At 49.4% G+C, this 23,886-nt stretch overlaps 1 protein-coding gene across 1 annotated transcript; it reads left to right on the top strand.

Annotated features, from left to right (window-relative positions):
- Positions 1-9,860: 9,860 nt before the first annotated feature.
- On the top strand, positions 9,861-12,348 carry CDK5R2 (cyclin dependent kinase 5 regulatory subunit 2). Its single transcript, XM_044751529.2, has one exon. The coding sequence runs from the start codon at positions 10,059-10,061 to the stop codon at positions 11,169-11,171; it is 1,113 nt and encodes a 370-aa protein (XP_044607464.2). The 5' UTR covers positions 9,861-10,058; the 3' UTR covers positions 11,172-12,348.
- Positions 12,349-23,886: the final 11,538 nt, after the last annotated feature.

Below are 23,886 nucleotides of genomic sequence, written 5' to 3'. Positions count from 1 at the left end.
TATATGTCACAACTTATGGTCAGAAATTTGGACAGGACTCAACTGGTGATTTTTCTGCTCCACGTGGCATCAACTGAAGTCACTTGGTGGTGTTCACCTGGCAGATGGGTTGGTCTATAGGGTCCTAAATGGTTTCACTCTTGTGTCTGGGGCCTTGGTGGAGTGACTGGCAGGCTGGGCTCGGCTGGGCCCCTTCTCCTCTGCATGAAGTCTTAGGGCTTTTCCACGTGGTCTCTGCAGCAGATAGTTGGCTTCCCTACGTAGTGGCTCAAAGTTCCAAGAGCAAATGTTTCCAAAGAGAAGAAATAGAAGTTGCTAGTCTTTTAAGGCCTGGCCCCAGAAATGGGCACAGTGGCACTTCTGCCATATTCTATTGGTCAAAGTAGTCATGAAGCCCACCTAGATTCAAGGGGCACAGGACAGGCACTAATATACCTCTCAACGAGGGGAGTGTCAAAGAACTTGTGGCCATCTTCAATCCACCACATGGATCCTTCTGGGTGGTAGTAAGGACTTTGGCTTTTACTCTGAGTGAGCAGGAAGCCTTTGGAGGGTTTCAAGCAGAGGAGTGACATGAACTGAACTCCGTTTTTAACAGGACCACTCCGGCTGCCATTTTGGGAATAAACCGCAGGGAGAGAAGAAGTAGGAAGACCAGTTAGAAGGCTACTGCAATAAACTAAGCAAGAGATGATGGTGGCTTGGGCCACGGTGGAGGCAGTGTGGGTGACATGAAGGGGTTGAATCCTGGATATATTCTGAAGGCAGAACCATGAAGATTTGCTGGTGGATTGGAAATGGTTATGAAATTAAAAGAAGAGTCAAGGATGATTTCAAGGCTTTTGTCCTGAGCAATTAGTAGACTAGGCTTTCTGTTAACAGAAATGGGGATGACAGCAGGAATAGTTTTAGAGGGGGTATGAAGAGTTGGTTTTTGACATGTCAAGATGCCTATACATCCAAGTGGACACCTCAAGGAGGTCTAGTGTTTAATGGAGAGACCTTAGCTAGAGATATAAATGTGAACGTCATCAGCACATGGGTGAATTTCACCTACGGAGTGAATGGAAAGAGAGAGGAGGTCCAAGGACTGAGCCTGGAGCCTCTGACTCTCTCTTTTCCTTCCTTCAGTCCCCGTTGGCATGCCTGGCCTCCAAAAAGTTGGTGTTTCAGATGTTGCCTCTAGGCCACCTCTCCTCCAGTTTTGTGAGAGCCTAAACTCATTGAGAACATTGTGCTGGGGAAGTGAAAACTGCGGAGGTCTTGAGGAGAGAGAGGCAGGAGCTTGGACTGGAGAGGGGATGATGTCTTCTAGCTGTGTTCTTACGTAGCAGAGAGAGAGAGGAGAGAGAGGGCACGAGCAAAGATTTCTGGTATCTCTTCTTGTAAGCGTGTTAACCCCATCATAAGGCCCTACCCTCAGGACCTCATCCAAAGCTAATTATCTCCCAAAGGCCTCATCTCCAAATACCATCACATCGGGGGTTAGGGCTTAACATATGAATTGGGGGGGACACAATTCAGTCCATAGCAGGCTGGGTAGTGTAGACCTCATTAAAACAATGGCTTTTGACCAAAGACTGAATGAGATGAGGAAGTAAGCCCAGCCTATAACTAGAACGTTCCAAGAGGAGAAAATAACCAGTGCAAAGCCAAAAGTGGGAGGCCAGTGTGGTGGGGGCAGAGTAAAGGGTGAGGTTGAAAAGGTAAGGGCAAAGGGAAGATCATTTGGACACTGCCATTCACCATATAATGACATTTCTGTCGAAACAGACCACATATACGAAGATGGTCCCATAAGCTTACTCCCACACAGCCTAGGTACATACAGCCTATGATGTTCGCACAATGACGAAATCACCTAACAACACATTTCGCAGAATGTATGCCCATCATTAAGCAACATATGACTCTGTGATGAACTCCAACCACCAGCTATGGTTTGGACGGGAACGTCTGAGGAACCTAGCTGGAAAGAGGCCTTGAGGTCAGAGCCCAGGTTGTGGTCAACAATGTCTTTTCCAGATTCAGTGCTTCACTGACAACCTGATGTGGTTGTCACTACCCTCCTTGGTCATTAAGACCAAACACGTAATTCTCTGAAGCTATGACAAATTTCCAGAAAGAAGATTTCCAGGCGGCAAGTTCTATTAGTCAGGATTTTTTTGCTTGTACGTATTAGATTTGTGACTCAAATTATCTTAAGATTAGGAAAAATGTGAAGTTCAGGGGCGTTTATTGGGTCATAGATCTGCACCAGGCCCAGCTGGATGCAGGGGCTAAAATCTCTCCCTCCGTCTGTTGACTCTGTTTTCCTGCATATTAGTTCAGGTGACCTCTCTCCATGTAGGGGCAAGAGAGTCACTGGCATCTCAAGTCTTTCGTCCTACCAGCTTGGCAACCTCAGAGGAGGGACAGTATCTCATTCCCGATAGTTCTAGTTTAAAATTCCAAGAATTGAGTCTTGTTGTGTCACCAGCCCATCCTGACCCATTGTGACCAGGATGGTAGCTGGTCAGGTCTGTGTCTTGAATCCACCCTTGGGGTCTAGGTGGGGCTTGCCCCATGTAAACCACATAGATTGGGAGTGTGGGAGAAGTGGTTTCCCAAAGGCAAAGTAGAGTATTCTTACCATGGAGGGCTGGGTGCTCAGCCAGCAGCAACAACAGTGATGCTCAACAGAAAGAGTAGGTGGGATCCAGCCATCTCCCAGGATTTTCTTCTCACTCTTAACATTTTCTGATAATGATGCCACCTTGAGCCCCCCTGAAAAAATTATAATTCCATTTGTCTGAGGTAGAGCCCGAAATTATATTTTTACGAAGCTCTCCCCGGTGGTTTGGCTGAGCAGAGTAGTGAAGGGGCTACCAATTACCTAGTGGACGATCTTCTTACTCTTCTCTGCTCCCTACTCAAAATCCAAAGTGAGCATATGTGGGGCTCTAGCTCGTAAAATTAGAATTGTCTTTTTACTCAAAGGAGCTAAAAATAAAAGATTGCCTTTATATTTCGAGATCAGGGAGAGGAATGTGTAAATTAATGAACCTGTTTCAAAACCCATCCCCACTTGCCCCTAATCCTGGACAAATAAGAGAGAAACGGAAGTGGCTCCTGTCCAGCTAAGCTGTTGGACCAGTGAGCAGGCCCAGAGCTCTTCACACAAGCAGTTACTCATTAACCCTCACGCTCAGACGGCAGGAACCTGTCACCGCGAGCAGGGAGTTGCATCTCTGCCTTGGGAAAAGTGCTTATCGTCATCACAGCTTGGGGTGGGACAGGGAAGGGTATGGACAGGAGAGGACATGACACTAGATGGAGGAACTGGACCTCAGTTAAGAATTGACTTTAACTCCCTGCCAGTGGTTGCTTACCTGTAAGAATTCAGGACAAGCTGGAGATGGATTAGCTGCAGTGGTGGAAGGTGGAGGGGGATGGGCAGAATTAGCATCCTCTGTAACTGATCACAGGACCCTGATCAATTTACTGCTGTTTATCGTTATTTTTCAGATCTCTATCGCCTCTGTTGTCCGTTCTTTGAAGGCTGGAGCCCTACCTCACATTTTCTCGTGTTCCCAGTGCTGAGCCCAGTACCTTATATGCTACAGTTTCTCAAATAGTATTTCCTAACGTGGATTTTATAATTTTGTAGGACATTTTCTCAAAGCCCTTGAAAAGCAGAACTGACTCTCAATGGAGCCTCTGGAGATTTGGAGACACAGCAGGGTGTGGGATGAGCAGCCAGAGACTCCCCATGAAAAGCACAGTCAGGACGTGGGGCCGGCACGGTGCCTGGCACATAGCAGGTACACAGAGGTTCACAAAATCAACGAGGCCTACAGTGTACTAGAGAAGGGGACCGGTGCCCAATATGCTGTCAGGTCTTCGTGACCTCAGGAACCAAATCAAACAACCCCCCAGGAACAGTTTGAGTAGCAATAGCTGCCAGCACCATAGCCGAGAAGGAAGGGACAGCTGAAAATTTGGGCCTAAAGAACCAAATAAAAAGAAATGATAGAACCACGTCGGCCCTTTAATGAAGAATGTTCTATTGAGAAAACAAACAAACATGCTAATGGTACAGGTCAAGCAAACCTTTCCTCCTCTGTAAAAACAATGACAATATAGTTTGTAATAACTCACATTTTTTTGAACACCGAGCACCATGTACGTGAAATATACAAACACTGTGGGGCATCGTGAGACACAGTAAAATCTCAAGACAACCCTATGATGGTCCACTTTTGTGGACCTCAGAAGAATTAAGAAACTTGTCCCAAGTCTCCGAGCTCGCAGGCAGAAGGGCTGGGTTTGAAGCCAGACCTTCGTGACCCTAGAGCCCATGCGCGAACCCCAGAACCATGTGACCCTAGAACCACACACTGTCTGTCTCTTTTAAGGTGGCAAATGTTTTCTGAGCTATTTGTGAATAAGTCGGATCTCTGGCCGTCCCCTCCTTCTGTTAATGAAGAAATCTGGGCCAGTGAGCCCCTGGTTCAATCCCAAAGGCCGCCTGGACCCCGGGGCTCAGACTTCCTCAGGAGGAAGCTCCGAGAACTCCAGGGCCCCTGAGCGACTCATGGCTAGAGTCCAGGGACCAGGTACCACATAGGGGTTGTTGGGGCAGACGAAAGCGGGCCTTGGGGCGGAGAGGCAAAGGCTGTGTGTGGATCCAGCGAACATCTGAGCTACAGTTCTCGAGGACCCTTTTCTTTCCCCAAGAGTCTCCAAGAGCAGAGTTTTCAGCCTCACTGGGGCTAGGTCAGGGCAGAGGGAACCCCCTATGCCAGGGCACAGGGATGAGAAGGCAGAACTCACGGAGGGTCTCTGCTCACGGAGTGGAATTGAGTCAGAGGAGGACAGGGAAGTGGAACCAGATGAAGACCCAGTCACAGCGGCAGCTTCCCTGCAGCCACCTGCCTGGTTGAGATGGAAACGCTGATTCCAGCTCCAGCCCCCAGACAGGCTAAGAATATCCCAGAAAAGCAACAGCCACCGCCCCCACCCTTCTTGATCTGCTCCTACTTCTGGAGTGCTATGCTGGGTGCCAGCAGGGGCAGGGAGGGTATGGGGTAGGGGGGTGATGCCTGGGGTGGGGGGCGAAAGGGAGGAGGCAAAAAAGGGGCTGGGTGGAGGCGGGAGAAGGTGATCTGAGAAATAAAGGAACTGGCGAGTGCTAGAAGGGTTGCACAGAGAGAACTGTTCTCAGGGGGCAACAAAGGGAGATGGAGACAGGAGCCAGGCAGCTGGGGAGAGACTATCCAGGGATGAGGATGAGGGAAGGCTGGCATCCGTGAGCTAGAAGGGGGAGCACGGCCTCCCCTTCCATTCAGGAAGGAAGCAGAGCTTATGGCTAGGTAAAGGAGCGCCCAGCTCACCCCTGTCCCCGCCTCACCCTTAATCCTGGGCCCTCCAGAATCTCAGCATTGGTCCCTTCTCTCTCTGCCCCAGGGCACCACTTTCTCATCTGTGCTTATCAACCCTATTCTCTGTTCTAAAAAACCTATATTCGGGCTCCTCAGTTAAGTCCTTTTAGCAAGGGGCCTGCTGGAAGGGGAGACAGGACGATGCGGAGTCTCCCTCCCATCAGCTGGCAGCACCTCCTTTGTCAGGTTCATCTCTTCTCCCTGCTCACCCCCTTTCCCCACTTCCCACTGTTGCCTGGGGAGGGGCTCTGCTCCCTCCATGGCTTACCAGGGGCCTTCCTCCTTCCCACCCCGGCTCCCCTGGGGTAAGGTCCTCAGGAGAGGAAGGGATGGCTGGGATGCTGCATGTCCTCCTCGTTTGCAAACCCCAGGAGCTGAGACCCTAGGGTGGTGGTACTGGATCAGTGAAGGAATGGGGGGCAGCAAAATCCGGGCATTCAGATGCCCAGGCTCAGTCTCTGTCCTGGCTCTTGAAAGAACCTTCTTTGTCATTAGCCTCTTTGTAGGGGCCCCTTGGAGACGTGGGGATGCAATGACCTTGGGTTCTGGGACCTCCAGCCTTGATGTTTACTGGGGAGACTATGGACCTCGCCCACCTTGGCATCTGGTCCTTTGCCGCACCACCGTTCAGGATACCCTCTAAAGCCTGGAGGGATCTAGAGCGGTTTACATTGCTGAGAGCCTGAGCACCCCGCCCTCTGTCTCCTGGGCTGGACTGCAGAAGTGCAGGCCTCACACGGATGCTGTGCACACACGACCGAGCCCGCCAGCCAGAAACAGATCAGGGAGAACCAGGCAGGGCCAGAGCTGGAGCAGGAAACAGATTCACAGGACAGATTTTATTTAGAATCCGAACCACAGAACTGGAAGAGGCTTTAGGAATCATTCTTAAGTCCAATCCCCAAGATGCTATCTTATTCCTTTAATATTCATATTTCTTTTTCTTTCTTTCTTCCTCCCTCCCTTCCTTCCTTTCTTCCTTCTTTTCTTTCTTTTTTTGAGGAAGACTAGCCCTGAGCTAACATCTGCACCAATTCTCCTCTTTGTGCTGAGGAAGACTGGCCCTGAGCTAACATCTGTGCCCATCTTCCTCTACTTTACATGTGGGACGCTGCCACAGCATGGCTTGACAAGCGGTGCCATGTCCATACCCAGGATCTGAACCAGCGAACCCTGGGCTGCTGAAGCAGAATGTGCAAACTTAACTGCTGCACCACTAGGCCAGCCCCAAATATTCATTTCTTTGTCTGATAATGAAAGTAAAACTTATAGAATTTCTGCATTTTAATATGAAGAATGAGAGGCCCAGAGAGCTGAAATGACTTCCCCAAGTCATTCAGTTTAGAAGCCAGGGACTAGAACTCCCGCCTCCTGCCTCCTGGCCTCTGACCTCTCAGAAAAGGAAATAAAAACAGCCAAAGGGCAGAGAAATCTGAGCAGCATCACCTGGAGATGTTCCCTTCAAGATGAGGCTCAGCATCCCGGGGGGTCTGGGAAGGCTCATCTCTAGGCTGAAACTGGTGGAGATCCTCATCAATAAGGCCATGTTCCTACACAGGGTAAAACCTTAGTCCAGGCCCCCAGTTCTCGGTCTGGCCCTGCAGTTCATGCCTTAAAGAATCTTCAGGAATAACTAACTCTCTGGACAGGGCACTGATCTAGATAACCTACAAAGCAATGGAGACAGACGAGGAGCCTGGCCTTGGTGGGTTTCTCATCTAAGGGAGTCTACTAAGCCAGCACTGTCCCAGAGGAGCATGTATGTCCACAGGAAATGGACCGATGAGAAGCAACATACAGATACTACTACAAATAAATGAATCAATCACGGACCACAGACCCAAATGCAGCCCAAATGAAAAGTACACTTGCAGCTGCAGTGGGGGAAGTCACTGCCTTGCTGTAAAGCCCACCTTCTCATGATGTCTTTCTGGTTTCACTATGCTACCCCCTGGCCTCGACCCTGTAGAAACATAACATCCCTCTCTCATCCCTTAATGCCTCCAGCTTTTTCATAACGGAAATGTGGTCGCTCTTTATGGGTCAGTTTTCATTATTTTGTCTGCTTGTCCTTGAAAAGCCCATCCAGATCCATCTTGCACATCTTGGACTGGGGACTCAGAGTCTAGCCCTTAACCAAGTTGTTGTGTAGCAGCTGCTGCTGGGGGAAGAAGTTAGAGAGACTGATGTCAGAAGGATATCAGGTCCAGTCCAATAAATCCAAAGAGGCTTCCTGGAGGAGGTGGAATTTCAAGAGCTTGACAGAAGGCAGGGTGGTGATCTGAGGGACGGTTCTGGCCCAGTGGTGAGAGCTCAGAGATTTGGGAGGGATAACCAGACTGAAGGAGTGAAGAGTGTGAGGGCTAGAGAGAGGGTCTGAGGCAGGGCAAGGTTAAAAGAGGGAGTGAGACCTTTTAAAGCGTCTGGTGTGCGGACCCTGAAGCAGAGGAGGAAATTCTTGATTCTGACTAAGAGGACAGCAGGAGGTCACAGCTGGCCCCAGAGTGGGGGTCCCATGGTGGTGACAACTTTGGGTGCTGTAGAGAAGATCTTGTCCTAAACGACACCAACAATAGGCCTTACATCAATGTGGGACTCCTAGGGGCAGAGCTGCCGGGACCCACGTGCCATTCAGATCCACGTACCCAGTGTTTCTGCCAGTGCAACTCAGTCTCTATGGGGCATGTCCTCAACTATCGGTGAACCGACTGTTCCTTAGGTGTCAGATAAAGGCTGACTCAGAAGGCCTTGTAGGAGGAAGTGGGACCAATTACAGGAGCTGAAAAGAGGGAACATTTTCTGCAGCTATGGGGACAATGAGAGATTGGGCAGGTCAGCTGGGGCTGCGAGAGGATAAAGATCAGGTCTAAGACAGCAGGAGAGGCCCTGCTGAGAAAGTGCACACGGGGCGTTGAGTCAGGGACGGGGTACCCGTCTGCGTGTGTACGGTGGTAAAGAGAAAGAATCAAGACAGCCAGACCACAGGCCTCCAGGAGCGGGTGAGTGAGTGGGGCCTATGGGCAGATGAGAAAAGCTAGTGCCTCTGGCGGCAGGAGCTCCAGCCCAAGGGGATTCTGGAACAGTCTTTCTGGGATGAACCACACACACGTGTGCCTACACACCAACCCTGACAGCAGTGGATCCTTGGAGCTGCGTTGGTGGTCTGTGAGGAGCATGGAGGTGACCCCAGGGACAATTCTGAGGATTTTGCTGAATTTATAGGGCAGCCTTCTCTCTGAATCATACTCACCTCCAAGGCCCACTTAAGAAGCTGGAAGACTCCTGTGCTGGGGAGACAGAGAGCAGGCCCGGAGAAGGATGGACACTGCCCTATAAGGCAGATAGAACAGTTCCAGGACCAGCTGGGCTCAGGACCTGCAGGTAAGGCCCAAGAGTCCCAAATCCAGGACAAAGGCTTGTGGGCGCTGAGGAGGGAAGAGAAAAACCCAGAGAGAAATGAGCAGGACCCAGCCGAACAGCTTGCAGCTGGGAGTGGGGACAGCTGGGACCTGAATGGTAGGAAGCTTTTGATGATAAAAACCTACCTTAACCTGGACCCAAAGCTGGGCTGGAGGTTGGGCCAACTGTCTTGGGCAACCCTCTGTACAGAAGGCCCCTTCTGTCCAAACCTGGGCATACCAACCTATCCGTTTTCTAGCATTTCACCAGGGAACAACTATCCATCACCCACCCAAGGGTGGAATCCCGGTGTGCTGGTGAGGATGAAGAGCACATGAGGAGCCTGCCAGGGACCAGAGCCCAGGGCCTCTCCCCACAGACTCAGCTGCAGAGAATCAGGCCAGCAAACAGCGGCCTCAGGGATATATCTCAGGGTCTTGCCGCCCCCAAGGAGGTGGGTTGTGACCTGCAGAAAGGCCCAGGCCCCACCAGCACACCGTCACAGGCAGAGCAAAAATGCGCCTGCTGCAGTCCTCCGCGGTGGCCTAGGGGATGGGGGGAAGGAGAGAACTAAGAAGGAACGGCCCGACGGCCAGATTGGAGGAGCCAGTGCAGTGCGCCCAGCTGGGGCCCGGGCACCCTGATGAGGGCACTCACTGCCCACGCTGCCCCAACACATAATCAAAACGGGGAGGCTGTTCCCATGGCTTTTCTGCTACCACGATCCAGTGCACAAAATTAAGCTGACCTAGGGCCCTAGGAGCCGGAGGAGGTGGGAGCACCCTTTACCCCCGCCCCCAGCTCTGACCCCGAGGGGACCACTGGAACTACCACCACCTCTTCCTCCTTTTCCCTTTCTGGTGAAGGGAAAGGACCGGAGACAGAGGGTGGGGGTGGGGCGGGACTCGAGATTGGCTTGCGAGCTTCTATTGGTCAGAGGAGCTGCCGGTCAGGAGGGTAGATCGGGCGAGGATTGGCTGCGTGAGGCGGGGCGCGGCGCGGCCAAAGAAGGGGCCCAAGGGGTGGGGCTGACGCTGCAGCTGGCGCAGCTCAGACTCGGAGCAGCCTCCGCGAGCAGCCGAGCAGCCACCTTCCCCCGCCCGTTCCCGCGCCCGGGCCGGGGCTAGGCCCCCCACCGCCGGGTCCCCGGGGGCTGCAGCAGCAGCGGCGGCGGCGGCGGCGGCGGCGCTGCCCGCGGTTCCCGCCGGGGCCCGGGCGCCGGCCCCGCTCTGCAGGATGGGCACGGTGCTGTCTCTTTCCCCCGCCTCCTCGGCCAAGGGCCGGAGGCCCGGCGGGCTGCTAGAGGAGAAGAAGAAGGCGCCGCCCGCCGGGGACGAGGCGCTGGGGGGCTACGGGGCGCCGCCAGTAGGCAAGGGCGGCAAAGGCGAGAGCCGGCTCAAGCGGCCGTCCGTGCTCATCTCGGCGCTCACCTGGAAGCGCCTGGTGGCCGCGTCTGCCAAGAAGAAGAAAGGCAGCAAGAAGGTGACGCCCAAGCCCGCGTCCACGGGCCCCGACCCTCTAGTCCAGCAACGCAACCGCGAGAACCTTCTCCGCAAGGGCCGGGACCCCCCCGACGGCGGCGGCGCCGCCAAGCCCCTGGCGGTGCCGGTGCCCACCGTGCCCGCGGTCGCCGCCACCTGCGAGCCGCCGTCGGGGGGCAGCGCGGCCGCCCCGCCGCCGGGCTCGGGCGGGGGAAAGCCGCCGCCGCCGCCGCCCCCAGCCCCGCAGGCCGCCCCGCCGGTGCCTGGCGGCTCGCCGCGCAGGGTCATCGTGCAGGCGTCCACCGGTGAGCTGCTGCGCTGCCTGGGCGACTTCGTGTGCCGACGCTGCTACCGCCTCAAGGAGCTGAGCCCGGGCGAGCTGGTGGGCTGGTTCCGCGGAGTGGACCGCTCGCTGCTGCTGCAGGGCTGGCAAGACCAGGCCTTCATTACGCCCGCCAACCTGGTATTCGTGTACCTGCTGTGCCGCGAGTCGCTGCGCGGGGATGAGCTGGCGTCGGCCGCCGAGCTGCAGGCCGCCTTCCTCACCTGCCTCTACCTCGCCTACTCCTACATGGGCAACGAGATCTCCTACCCGCTCAAGCCCTTCCTCGTGGAGCCCGACAAGGAGCGCTTCTGGCAACGCTGCCTGCGCCTCATCCAGCGGCTCAGCCCGCAGATGCTGCGGCTCAACGCCGACCCCCACTTCTTCACGCAGGTCTTTCAAGACCTCAAGAACGAGGGCGAGGCCGCCGCCGGCGCCGGGGGTCCACCCAGCGGGGGCGCACCTGCGGCCCCAGCCTCCTCCTCGGCCGCCAGGGACAGCTGCGCGACCGGAGCCAAGCACTGGACTATGAACCTGGACCGCTAGGGATACCGAGGGCCGCGCCCACCCCCCACCCCAGTCCCTGACACACACTTGGAGCCCCCGGAACCATCACGCCGCCGCCGCCGCTGTTACCGCCGCTCCGCGCCCGGCCGGAGGAGGAGCCGCCCCTGTCCCGCAGGGGAAGGTGGAGGCCAGGACGCCAGAGGCCGCGGCGTCTAGATTTGCTGGGCATTGGGTGGGGGAGGGGGTGGGCGCGGGAGGGGGACCCCCGACCTCACCCTTTCTGTCTGCGCCCTCGTCTCTCAATCTGCCCGGGTCTCCCTCTTCCCTTCTGTGTGTTTAAGCCCTCTCTCGGTTTTGTCCATTTCCTCACCTCCTCCCTGTATCTTCATCTTCCCTCCTGTCTGCTTTCCCATCTCCTCCTCTGCCTTTCCATTTTCCCTTCCTTGGGTGTGTGTTTCCGTCTCCATCTTACCCCCCACCTAACTATCTCTCATTGCCCCCGTTTCTCTTTCTGCACCTGTGTCCCCCTCTCCCCTTCTTGTTCTCTTTTTCCTCGCCTCTTTCCTCCTGTCTGCCTTCCCTGCTCCGCCTATGTCAGCTTACATTTCTTCCCCCGACTGAACCCTCATACCCACCTCCCTAGACCAAATGGAACATTAGTTCTTAATTTGGGTCGACTGAGATGTGGCGAGAAACTGCAGCCCTAGGAGCCCAGACAGCCACCAGGATGGTCCTTCGTCCTACCCCCACCGCCTCTCCCTACCTTTTCCAACGTGTTGCATGCCGAGAGTTGTGGGGGAAGGGGATGCCGGCTTCAGGAGGCTGAGGTTTGGGAGCAAGAGCAAGCTAGGAGGCTACCCCGGCGGCGGCGGCGCCTCAGCGGAAGGGTGGGAGGAGACAGAAAACTCTTCTTACTCTGGGGGAGGGGCACCCCTTTTCCTTATCCTTAGGTGTTTTTGTTTTCCCCCCTTTTAATTTATTTGGTTGTTTCCGGAGGGAGGGGTGGGGGGGGGTGGGGGAGTGGGTGTTGGGCCGGGAGCTGTCTGAGGTGCTGATTTGAGGCCGGACCGGAATCCTCCCGGCAGGGCACCAGGGACTGGGTTGGGCCTGGTGCCGTGTCCAAGGTGCCAATGATGCGGGCCGACGGGGCGGGCCGCACTGTCTGTCTGTCCGTCTGTCCCGGAGAGAACTATAAAGCGCTGGAAGCGCCTACAGATGGTTTTGCGCCGGCCTTTCTTTGGGTCCTGGGAGGGAGGAAGTGGGAGCCATAGTAGGATTGTCACAGACAGGAGGATCGCCTTGGGGGTAGAGGGGAAGGTTGAGTCCCTGGGAACTGCTACCCTTTCCGTCCACCCCTCATTGACTTCCGTTGTACAGACAGTAAAGTGAGGTAGCCAAAGATTGAGGCCTGATGATAAAGCTGAATCCCCCCCCACCCCTGCCTCCATCTTGTCTGACCTAGCTCCTCTTTAATGCCCAGGCAATTCAGGGATTAAGTGATGAAGACAGCAGAAGTTGTTCCCCTTTCTACAGAGTGGTCCTTTAAGGCAGAACTAGCTAGTTATTTTTGCTACTTTTCTCTTCCTCCTCCATCTCTCCCCACTATATATCCGGTCAAGAGTCCATTCAGGCCTGACTGAATCTGTGTTCACCCCTCTCAGGTGGGACCTGACTGCCAGTCAGCCCTACACGCCTCCCCCCACCCCCACACCAGACTGCTTCAAGGCTGCTTCCTGTCACACGTCCAACCAGGGGAGCCTTGGGAGGTCCATCCTCGCTTGAATTCAGACCTGACCCTTTATCTCCAAGGATGCTGGGACACAGCCACTCTGGAAGACGGGTGCTAATTCTTTGGGGTTGAAAGAAGAGAAATAAGCTATTTAGCCTGAGATCCCTGTTTGGTCTCTGTTGCCTTTTTAACCACATGGCTAAGCGCCCCGTTCACTGTTTCACTGGCCCAAGGAAGCCTGGCTCCAGTAGAGCACTGGCGGTTCTGACCCTGGTCGCTGCCGAGACCTCAAGGGTAGGAGAGAGAACCAGGCGAGGCTGGCAAAGACAAGGCCCCGGTTCGCTGTCCGTGGTGCTGAAGGGAGCGCTTGGGCAGGGTGGGGGCTTGTAGGGGCAGGAAGAGCTGCCAGCCGCGCCTCAACGAGGTCGTCCGGATAATTTGAGAGTAGGGTGTCATCTATTCTGGTCTCGAGTTATAGGAGTCTGGCCCGAGAAGTCAGGAAGGGCGGCTTCCCTTTGCCCTCCTAGAAAGACAGACCTCGACTCTCCCCCGACCTCCGCCCGGCGCCCTTGCACCCGGCCTGGAGCCGGAAATCCCCAGTCCAGATTTGTGAATCGAGTTCTCGGCGGGGAGGGAGGGAGGGCTGGCGGAAGGGAGGCGGGAGCAGCCGCCCATTGGCTGGAATTTGGCGCAGTCAGCGCGGTGCCGTCATCTGTCTCGGTTTGGGAGGAGGGAGGGAGGAGCACTTGGGTCACCCCGCGGCTGTCGCTATAGTAACCAGACTGAGCGGGCGGGGCCCTTTCAACACCCTCCCTCCTCTAGAGGGGGAAACAATCCTGGTCTGCCTTATTTGGAACTAGTTAACAAGACTACCTGATTGGAATTTCTGTGTTAGAAGAGCCTAAAAGGGGTGGGAAAGAGACCAGAGAGCCTACAGAGACCCCCAAAAATCCTGCACTTGGGGAGGGGCCTCTAGATACTGCCCCTAAACCCATAGACATAGCACCCTCCCTTTATTGCGCGCGCGCGCGCGCACGCGCACACACACACACACACACACACACACGCCTCCAGGAACTTGTGGTCTGGCACTTGGAGACATAGAATGAGAAAAAAGCCTCAATGTGTGGTGTCAAGTTAAATCTCACTTTCTGTGCCATGCCCCAAGGCATGAGACGCTGCCATAATCCGATTAGGGGGCGAGGGCCGGGAGGAGGATCAGCACGAATGCGGGAACAATTAGCCTCCTGGGTCAAACTTGGTCAGACTCCTGTTTTCTCCGGGAGCGAGCAGAAGGAGAAGGGCTAAGATCAGTCTTCTGAGAAGACAAGGTGAGAAGGGAGTAAGTGCAGAAACAGTCTTTGCCTTCTCTTTACTGCCCAGAAGTGAACCTGGGGAAAGTGAGTCCCGGCTGAGATGGGAGGTGAGGAAGAGAGCCCAGAGCTTTAGAGAAAGCCCAGCAGCGGTGAGAGATGGACTAAGGAAAGAACAGAGATGGTGGACGGGAGACGGAAAACCAGCTGGAGCCATGACTCAGCACTTCCCGTTACAGAGGGCAGGGGTGACTTTCCCAGTATAGGGGCAGCACAGAGGGGAGGGGAGCAGGAAAGCAAGGGGGCAGAGGAGTGGCGATCTGACCATTTGCATGATACATGCTGAAGCATGTATTGATATACAACCAAAGGCACACATTTTAACCCAGAAGCAGGTACATACGCATTTATACTGACAAAGGTTCATTCAGTCATAACATTTACACATCTCTACTGCCCTCTTCCCTGTCCCCCTTCCTGGAGCAGAAGACATTCTGTCCTGAGAGCTGTGTTTGCCTGTCCCTGGAATACCTTGGTACTTAATGGGAAAGGAGAAATGCAAAAAATCGTAGACATGGGGGGGCGGGGGTTGTCATGGTAACTGCCTTGCCTGCCAGGCAGGGTGCCCAGCAACCAGAGCATCTGGTAGTGTCCACGGGGACATCCCGTGGCCTCTACCCACGGGGACTCTGCCTCAGGCACCAAGATGGGTATCTCTGGAAGATTTCTACAACAGAGGCTGCCAAAGCAGACCCTCCAACCACACCACCAAGACCAGGGACAGCTGGCAGCCAGTATGGGGGCCTGACCTTCTTCATGTGCCCCACTTTAAGTGGCACTCCTGACCCCTTTATACATCATAAGCTACATTTGCCATGAGTGGCCTCAGGACAGCAAAGATTAACACTTTAAGACCTTTCTTTAAGACCATCATCTTCCCTCTCAGCACCTTGCCACAGACCCTACAAGAATGTCATCTACGCCCACACAGGCTAGGTATACAAATGAATATAATGAAGGTATATAAATGAATAGAAATGAAGGGTAGAAAAATAATTTTAGTCCAGTGTGATGAGAGATTGGGTACAAGATAGATAAACCACAGGGCATAGTTTCGTGATTCAAGTCCTTTGACCTTAGTTTAATACGTTGATGAGGTTTTTAGAGGCTGTCCCTCTGCCCTGGCAGCCTGGCTGGCTGACTTTTCGCTCCAGCCCTGCCTTCTTTTTTGCTCAGTATTCAGGTTTAACCTCTTAGTTTCTGGCTTAAAATTCCCCCAGTTCAGTTGAGGCTTTCATGGTTTTTTGTTTATTTTTTTTCCTGGATCCTTCCCACTGTTTCTTCAGCAATTAGCTGCTCCTAAGTTCTCTTTCTACTTGGAGATATTACCCACAATAGTTACTCCCTCCTTTTAGGCTTTTCTCCCCATTTCTTCACACCCTTTGGTCACATTTTCCTGGGATTGATATTTAGCTTCAAGCCCGGAAATCATAAAATTCGCCTCCGTGTGTGAGTTTTTATATGACAGCCTAAACGGAAGGAGGCGTGATGATAAACAATGTAAACAAGGAAAGAGGTATTTCTTTACAACCCTTCTACATTTTATTCCTTTAAAAAAATAATTTACAGGGGCTGGCCCCGTGGCCGAGTGGTTAAGTTCGCGCGTTCCGCTGCAGGCGGCCCGGTGTTTCGTCGGTTCGAATCCTGGGCGCGGACATGGCACTGCTCGTCAGACCACGCTGAGGCAGCGTCCCACATGCCACAACTAGAGGAACCCACAACGAAGAATACGCAACTATGTACCGGGGGGCTTTGGGGAGAAAAAGGAAAAAATAAAATCTTAAAAAAAAAAAATAATAATGATTTACATATTATCCCAGAAAAACATAGAATATCCAGAAAAGTCTAAGAAAGAAGAAGAATGATGGAGGGCTTGCCCTAACAGATATTACAATGTATTATACAGCAAATATAGCTATCATATATGTCACTGATACAGGAATAGACACCTCAATAGAATAGAAAGTCGAAAGGTGAGCTCTGGCATACATGGGAAATTACTATATGATGAAGGCACCATTTCAAATCCATCAGGAAAAGATGGATTAGTCAATAAATGGTTTGGTACAACTGGGTAGTCATTAATATGAAGGAAAAAGGTCAATCCTCCCTCATTTGTACCCCAAACTAAATTCTAAATTGATTTTAAAAATTAAAGAAAAAAGCTATAAAAGCCTTAGAAGAGGGGACAATTTGAAAGTATCTACTAAAAATTTAAATGCACATACCTTTCTACTCAGGAATTCCAGTTTCTAGTATTGACCCTAGATAAATACTTGAACATGTGCACAAAGAGAGCTGACAAAATTTTTTTATTTTATTATTGTTTGGAGAGAGATAAATTGGAATCAACCTAAGTATCCACTAGTAGGTTAGGTGTCAAATAAACTTCAAAACATCCAAATTACTAAATACTATAATATTCAGCTAAAAATAATGGATTGGACTGTATGTACTGACATAAAGGATCTCCAAAACATATAGTATCATGAAAAGTTATGTACTGGCACATACAACACCAAATCGCTTACGCAAAAGCAAAAGAAGTCAAATTAAACCATAATTTGTGTGTGTGTGTCTGTATGCACTGTGTATGGATTACAGAAGCTTGAGAAAGATACATATCACTCTTAATAAGTGACTTCTGGGAAGGAATCGGGGTTGATGTCCAGAGGACTTTCACCTTAGCTGTGGAGTTTAACTTTTTACAAGAAAAATGTATTCGTATATTGTTTGCATAATTAGAAAACAGTAATTAACATATGACAACGGTCAAATATTAAATAAAAATACTTGAAGAAAATATGGGTTATTTATTATTATTGTCATTATTGCATCTTGGGTTGGGTACAAAACATCTTTTTAGAGATAGACCTTAAAGGAAAAGATTGATTCATCTGACCCCTTTTAAGCTTTGGGACGTTAGAGAAATAGAGAAAAAAAAAAAATAACTGCAAACAAGATCCAAAAACGAGTGACAAACTGAGAGAACGTATTTGCAACACAATGTATTTTTCAATAGGAAAATAGCTAAAACTGTGAAGAGGTAATTCACACAAAAAATGTGAATAATCAATAAATACGTAACAAGATACCTAACTTCACTATTGACCAAAGAAATTCAAGTCAAAACAGTAATGGGATATTGCATTTCCTATACTGAAAAAGATTATAAAAATAGAAAATTGCAACCACAGTAAAAACACGAGGGAAATGTGTACTTTCTTGCACTGTTTGTAGACATATATGTTGGCTCAGTCTTTTCGGTGAGCTACTTGGCTTTGGATCAAAAAAAAAAAAAAAAAAGGCAGCATGATCTTTGACCTAGATACCACATTTCCAGAAATTTGCCCTAAGGAGATAAGTGGGAAAAGACCTGACACAAGGATGCATATCATAACATTGTTTATAATAATAAAAAAATTGGATACAACCTGAATGAACATCAGTAGGAGATTAAGTAAATTGTGATAAATCAATATTCATTAGGATACTGTGATCCGTTAAAAAATGATGCATCAATCTACATTGACATGAAGAATGACAAAGTGAAAATAGTAGATTGAAAACAATATAATATGGTCCCAATTGTGTAAGAGGGAGAAACAGAGAGATCTTTAAATAGCTGTCCTTTTCTTGTCATTCAGTTCTCAACTTAATAGCCACCTTTCTGATGAATTCATCTCAACCTGCCCTACAGTCACTCTCCAGGACAAACCTGATTTATTTTCTTCATAGCATTCGTCCCCACCTGATAATTTTTTTGTTACTTATTTATTTAGTATCCTCTCAATAAAAGGTCTGTCTTGTTCACTGCTAGATTCCTCGCACCTAGCATAGTGCTGAGCACACAGTAGGCAGTCAATAGACATATATTGAATGAGTGTCTCTGTGCGTGTGTGTATGCAGCAGTAGAAACTTTTAGGACGTTTACTAAAATGTTAAAGGTTGCTTTCTCTAAGTGGTGGGATTTTAAATTACCAGCTTTACTCTCTTCTTAGGACTTTTCTGAGTTTTCTAGTTGGTTACAATGAATTATATTATTACCTAAAAAAGAAAAAAAATCATAAAGAAAAAAGAGAGATAGACAGACAGAAAGAAAGAATAAAATGAAGGAAGAAAGGAAGAGGGAAAAAGCAAGGGTGGACAGTGTGTGGAAGAGGAGAAAAACATCTACAACCCTGCCCCCTCCTCTCTCACACATCTCCAAAGTCTCTTCACTCCTTTCCCCTTCTTTCTATGTTTCCAGATCTCTGGGGTTTAAGAATGTCCCTTCTGGACAAGGGAAGTTAGACCCCTATCTAGCCCAGCAAGCATGTGTGTACACACACAGCACACACACAAAGCATGAACACACACACATGTACACACTCTTACAAGGATCCATCCAAGACCTTTTAAAGGACACTTCTCTATCTTTTGTCATAGAAGACCCATTGTCCCTCATTCAAATAATAAAGCTAGGGGAAATTTTTCTCTTCACATTAACTTATTCATGTCCTTTCTTTAAACAAAGAGAACAAGTACAGTGCCTGGCATATGATAGTCTCGATAAATGGGAAATGGATAAATGAACTAAAATAGTGACAGTTCCCATGTTTGTCTTGGTTGTCAATAAGTGTGCAACTAAATACATACCGTCAGGACACAGCTGTGGTAACTATTCCTAGATGTCTAATATTTCTCCTCTCTTTCTGAATGTTCTTGTTTTACGCTGGGTTTGAAGGTTAGGTTCTGTCTTGTTTTGTTTTTTATTTTATTCTGGTACTTTTACGGTGTCTTTATTTTATTCTTTAATCCATTTTGGAATTGATTTTTCTATGCGGTGAGAAGTAGAGAGAGAACTATTTTTCCCAAATGTGTAGCAAGTTGTACCAACCTTTGAACCGTGTTCCTTTTCCCCCAATGAATGACATCTTTATCTTTTATGAAATTCCCACAGATATGTGGGTCTATTTCAAGGCTCTACTCAGTTCCGTTGGTCTACTTGACCCTTGCTGTGCCGAACCACACCTTTAATAACTGTAGCTTTGTAGCACGCTCATTGTTCTCAAACACGGTCCAAAGAACTTTAGAACCAAGCCTGTCAATTCCCACAAAATTCCTTAGGGACTTGCATTGGGACTGAATGATTTTTACACATCAATTTGGACAGATTTGACATTTCTCAATATTAAGTCATTCCACCCAGGAACATTCTAAGTGTTCCATTTATTCAGGTCCTCTTTTATGTTCCTCATTAAAAATTTATAATTTTCTTCACTTAGATGTTTCCTACATTTTTCACTAGGTTTATCTGGGGGGATATATTTTTTTTATTAAGATTATGATGGTTAACAACATTGTGAAATTACAGCTGTACATCGTTATTAGTCATGTTGTAGGTGCACCACTTCACCCCTAGTGCCCTCCCCCCACCCCCCCCCTTTCCCTGGGTAACCACCGATCAGTTCTCCTTGTCTATATGTTAACTACCACCTATGAGTGGAGTCATACAGAGTTCGTCTTTCTCTGTCTGGCTTATTTCACTCAACATAATACCCTCAAGGTCTATCCATGTTGTTGTGAATGGGACGACTTTGTCCTTTTTTATGGCTGAGTAGTATTCCATTGAGTGTGTGTGTGTGTGTGTGTGTGTGTGTGTGTGTGTGTGTATATATATATATATATATATATATATATATATATATACCATATCTTCTTTATCCAATCGTCAGTTGCTGGGCACTTAGGTTGGTTCCATGACTTGGCTATTGTGAATAATGCTGCGATGAACATAGGGGTGCGTGGGACTTTTGGAATGGGGGCATATTTTTATTGCTGTTATACATAAATTATTCCCAATTCTTTTCCTTGTTTTTACAGAATTATGGAAGAACTATAAGTTTTTGTATGTTAATCTTGTATCTTACTCATTATACTAATTTCATTAGTTCTAATTGTTTTCCAGTTGAATCTCTTGGATTTTCCAGGTAGGCAGTCATATTGTCTGCAAACAATAGCATTTTAATATCTTCACTTCCAATATTTACATATAGCATGTATCTTTTCTTGTCTCATCGCTTTGACTAGGACCTCCAGTAGAATGTTCAGTGGTGGCAATGATGACAAGGTTAGAAGAGATAAAAAAGACATCCTTGCCTTGTCTCTGACTTATGGGAATGCTTCTCACATTCACCAATTACCTTTTTGTCTTTTAAAACTGAATATTCTGTTTTATGTATGTTGGCATATAGTAAGGCATCTCAGATCATTTTTTGGAAGTTGATAAAACTTTAATCAAGATAATTATTACAATTGCCTGTTCTGTGTGGAACACCAGCTGAGCCGTGTCAGCCTATGTGGTCCTGGGCATGTGCAATTTGAGGATAGACAACCAGGTGGCTGAATGTCTCTTTGGGACTCCTTTCTCCTCCTAACATTTGAAGGCAGTGTCATGTGATGTACAGAACAAAAGACTAGGAGTCAGAAGTTTGAGTTCCTGCGCTACCACTTACTAGCTATTGATCTAAGACAGCTATTCAACCTCTCTGAATTTCAGTTTTCTCATCTATCAGATAGAAACAAGGATCTCACATTTGCTGTATCTATATGATAGGAATGACAGTATTACTATTCTTGGGGTACCAACCATTGCTATGGTAGTCAGCACTGTAATAAATATTAACAGAGGGATTAAGGGCCTGGCACAGAGTCCGGAATGGGGCCCTGGGTTGCTCTGCCCAGCTCTCCTGCAACCCCTGCAGCAGTGGGGAGCCATGGAGGCCTGGGCCTCCTCTGAGCTTTCTGTGACCTGGGTGACATGTGTTTACTCCTCGCTGCTGGGCCTCGGCCCCAGTGGGGCTCATGTGGCTCTCTCTGGAATGCCAGCCAGGGGACTTGCTTCAGGTGCTGGTGTACAGATAGCTGTGCCAGCCTGGCCCAGCACAGCAGCATTTCTGAGTCTAGGTCTTTGGGCCAGCAGCCCAGGTCCCTCTTGGGACACCTCCCTCCAGGAATCCCCTGCTGCAGCATGGTTGGGGCCAGCAGGGAAGAACAAGTGAACTCCGCCTCCACAACTCAGCTGCTTTGTGACCAGGGGTGCATCTTGGGACACTAGGCATGATGAACCCTCAAACTGTGAGGACATGGAAGTGCATGCACGCGTGTGTGTCGATGCCTATGCTAACATCCATGCTGCAACATATGGTGGAAATGCACTGAGATTTATAGGAAATCTGGGCCCTGCTATTTCCTCACTGTGGGGCCTTGAACCTTTTTCTTTCCCTCATCTTTTTTATAGGAATTAGAGAGGCTGTTGTAAGTATCAGGTGAAATCATATGTATGGATGAGCTTTTTAAGCTGTGAAGCACAGTACACATATAAGGTGGCCTGAGTCTGGCCCTTAGATGCATGGTCACAGTTGTGATCACTGCACAGATGTGTATGCAAGATGGACCCTAGAACTTGTCAGTTTGCCGTTGTGTGTCAAAGGTGGAAAACCAAGGAGAAAGAGTCGGGGGATTGATTGGGAAGACGATCACAGGAAAGAAGGGTGAGGCCCAGAGAGTACCATCAGAGCCTGGGACCCTTCCCCTCTTTTCCTATTCATCTCCCCATCTAGTGTAGATCTCTCCAGATCACTCCATGCTGCAGTGTAAAAAAGGACAGAGCTGCCTGGAGCCTCCCTGACAACTTCCTGCTGTGTTGCTAAGCAACTTGGCCTCCTCTTCCAGAAAAAGGAACCCGGTGCTCAGGGTCTGGCCTTCCAGCCTCTTTTAGCTACTTCCTCCTCCCCCAACCTCAGGGAAAACTCAAGGAAGGAGCTTCTCTGACTCATGGAAGGAGAAGTGGGGTGCCGAGATGGAGGATTAGATTGGGAAGAGATGGTTTGAGCTTACAGGGCAGGTCTCTGTTCTGGGCTGGTCAATGCTGGAGGGAACGACAGTTATGGGGCAGCCCTCTGTGCTGGCTTCTCTAGGTACATGCTCTGCCCTTGCAGCAAACCAACAAGATGGATAAAATCAGCATCTCCATTTTACAGATGAGGCTCAGAGAGAGTAAGTAGCCTTCTCAGTCCCACAGCGAATAAGCAGAAGTTGGATCTGAACCCATGTCCACGTGGGCTCCTTTTACTCCATAATGACATTTAAGATAAACGCAAAGGACACAGTTGGCCACGAGACTTAGAAAATGCATTTCTTGCTCTGTTATTTGTCTGGAACTCATGGTGAGAATTGGAATTGGGAACCTGTCTAGGGGTCAGCCTGGGGCTTGGGATATAGTCCTGTCACTTAATCGGCTCATTCCTTCATGGGAGATGATGAGGGAATAAAGAGTGGGGAAGGGAGGGAAAGGTGGCCTGCCAGGATCTGGATTACATCTCTACACCTGCAGCACTGTGACCCCAAACACGTTATTTAACATTTTGTGCCTCAGTTTTCCTCATCGATAGAATGGGAATCATACTAGAACCAGCTCCAGTGGGTTGTAAAGATTAAACGAATGTAAATCTCTTTAAATAGTGCCTGGTTCGTAAGTGTTCAATAAGTATCAGCCCTTATTATGATTACTTCTAGGAGGCTTTAGCTTATAAAGTTCTTTCACATCCTTAGTCGTTAGGAGAACTCACTGCCTCTGAAATCAGACTGAGTTCAGATTCTGCTCTGCCCTTTATCACCATGTGACTTTAGACTTAATCCCTCTCTGCCTCAGTTTTCTCATCTATTAAATGGGGAAAATCATACTGTCTACTTCAGAGGAAGTTGTAATGATTGAGTGATTTCAGTATTAGTTATGGCAATGTTAGTTGCTGTAACAAGAAACCACCAAATTTCACATAATAGTCCAACACATGATCATGGATGATTTCTCTCCATACGATGTTTTAGGGACTAGAATCCTTCCATATTTAGCTCTGCCATCTCTTAGGAACTAGTCCTCCTCTAAATCAAGGTAGCAGAAAGGGAATTAAGAGCATGAAGAAGGCACATCCACTTCTAAATGCTTGGCCTGGAAGCAACACGTCATTTCCATTCATATTCCATTGGCAGAGACAAGTCACAAGGCTCCCACCAACACGCAAGGAAGGCTGGGAAATTAGACCCCGGCTGGACGATCACTTCCCAGTGGCAACTCTACCATATGAAATGAGGAGCATGCCAGTTGTGGGAGATCTACTATGTCTCCCACCTTGAGAGAAATAATATTAGGCTATTGTTTGGGTATTTTTAAGTGTGAGAAGTGTGTTAAGTGCTATTGCTAATATTGTTTTTATTTAATCCACACAATAGCCATGGGAAGTGAGCATTACTATTATCCACATTTTAGAGGTGAAGATGAAGTCTTCAAATGGTGTAGACGTTTTCCCAAAGTCGCACAGCTGATGACTAGCTGAGATCCTATAATTCTAAATTCAGAACACTCTCTTGTTACCCTGTAAAGAAATGGAGGATGCCCTGAGTATAGAAGCCTGACCCTTGTGATGGTGGTTTTGGCCCCATAACCAGTCAAGAGGCTGGTTCTTGGTGAAGCTCACTAGGTGGGTCGAGGACAAGGTGTGGACTGGAGGTAGCCAGTCAAGTTTCTCCCCAGGGCACATGGATGGCATTTGATTAGGGCTAAAGAGGGAAGGAGCAGGTGCTTGCTGTGTTTGGTGTTGTTTTTGTTTGT

This window comes from Equus asinus, chromosome 19, assembly GCF_041296235.1.
Source record: "Equus asinus isolate D_3611 breed Donkey chromosome 19, EquAss-T2T_v2, whole genome shotgun sequence".
Taxonomy (NCBI): Eukaryota; Metazoa; Chordata; class Mammalia; order Perissodactyla; family Equidae; genus Equus; species Equus asinus.
This window is presented reverse-complemented; position numbering and strand designations above follow the sequence as displayed.

Bases quoted from the DNA above. Each gene is read 5' to 3' on its own strand.
- CDK5R2 (XM_044751529.2), top strand. From the start codon at position 10,059: ATGGGCACGGTGCTGTCTCTTTCCCCCGCCTCCTCGGCCAAGGGCCGG.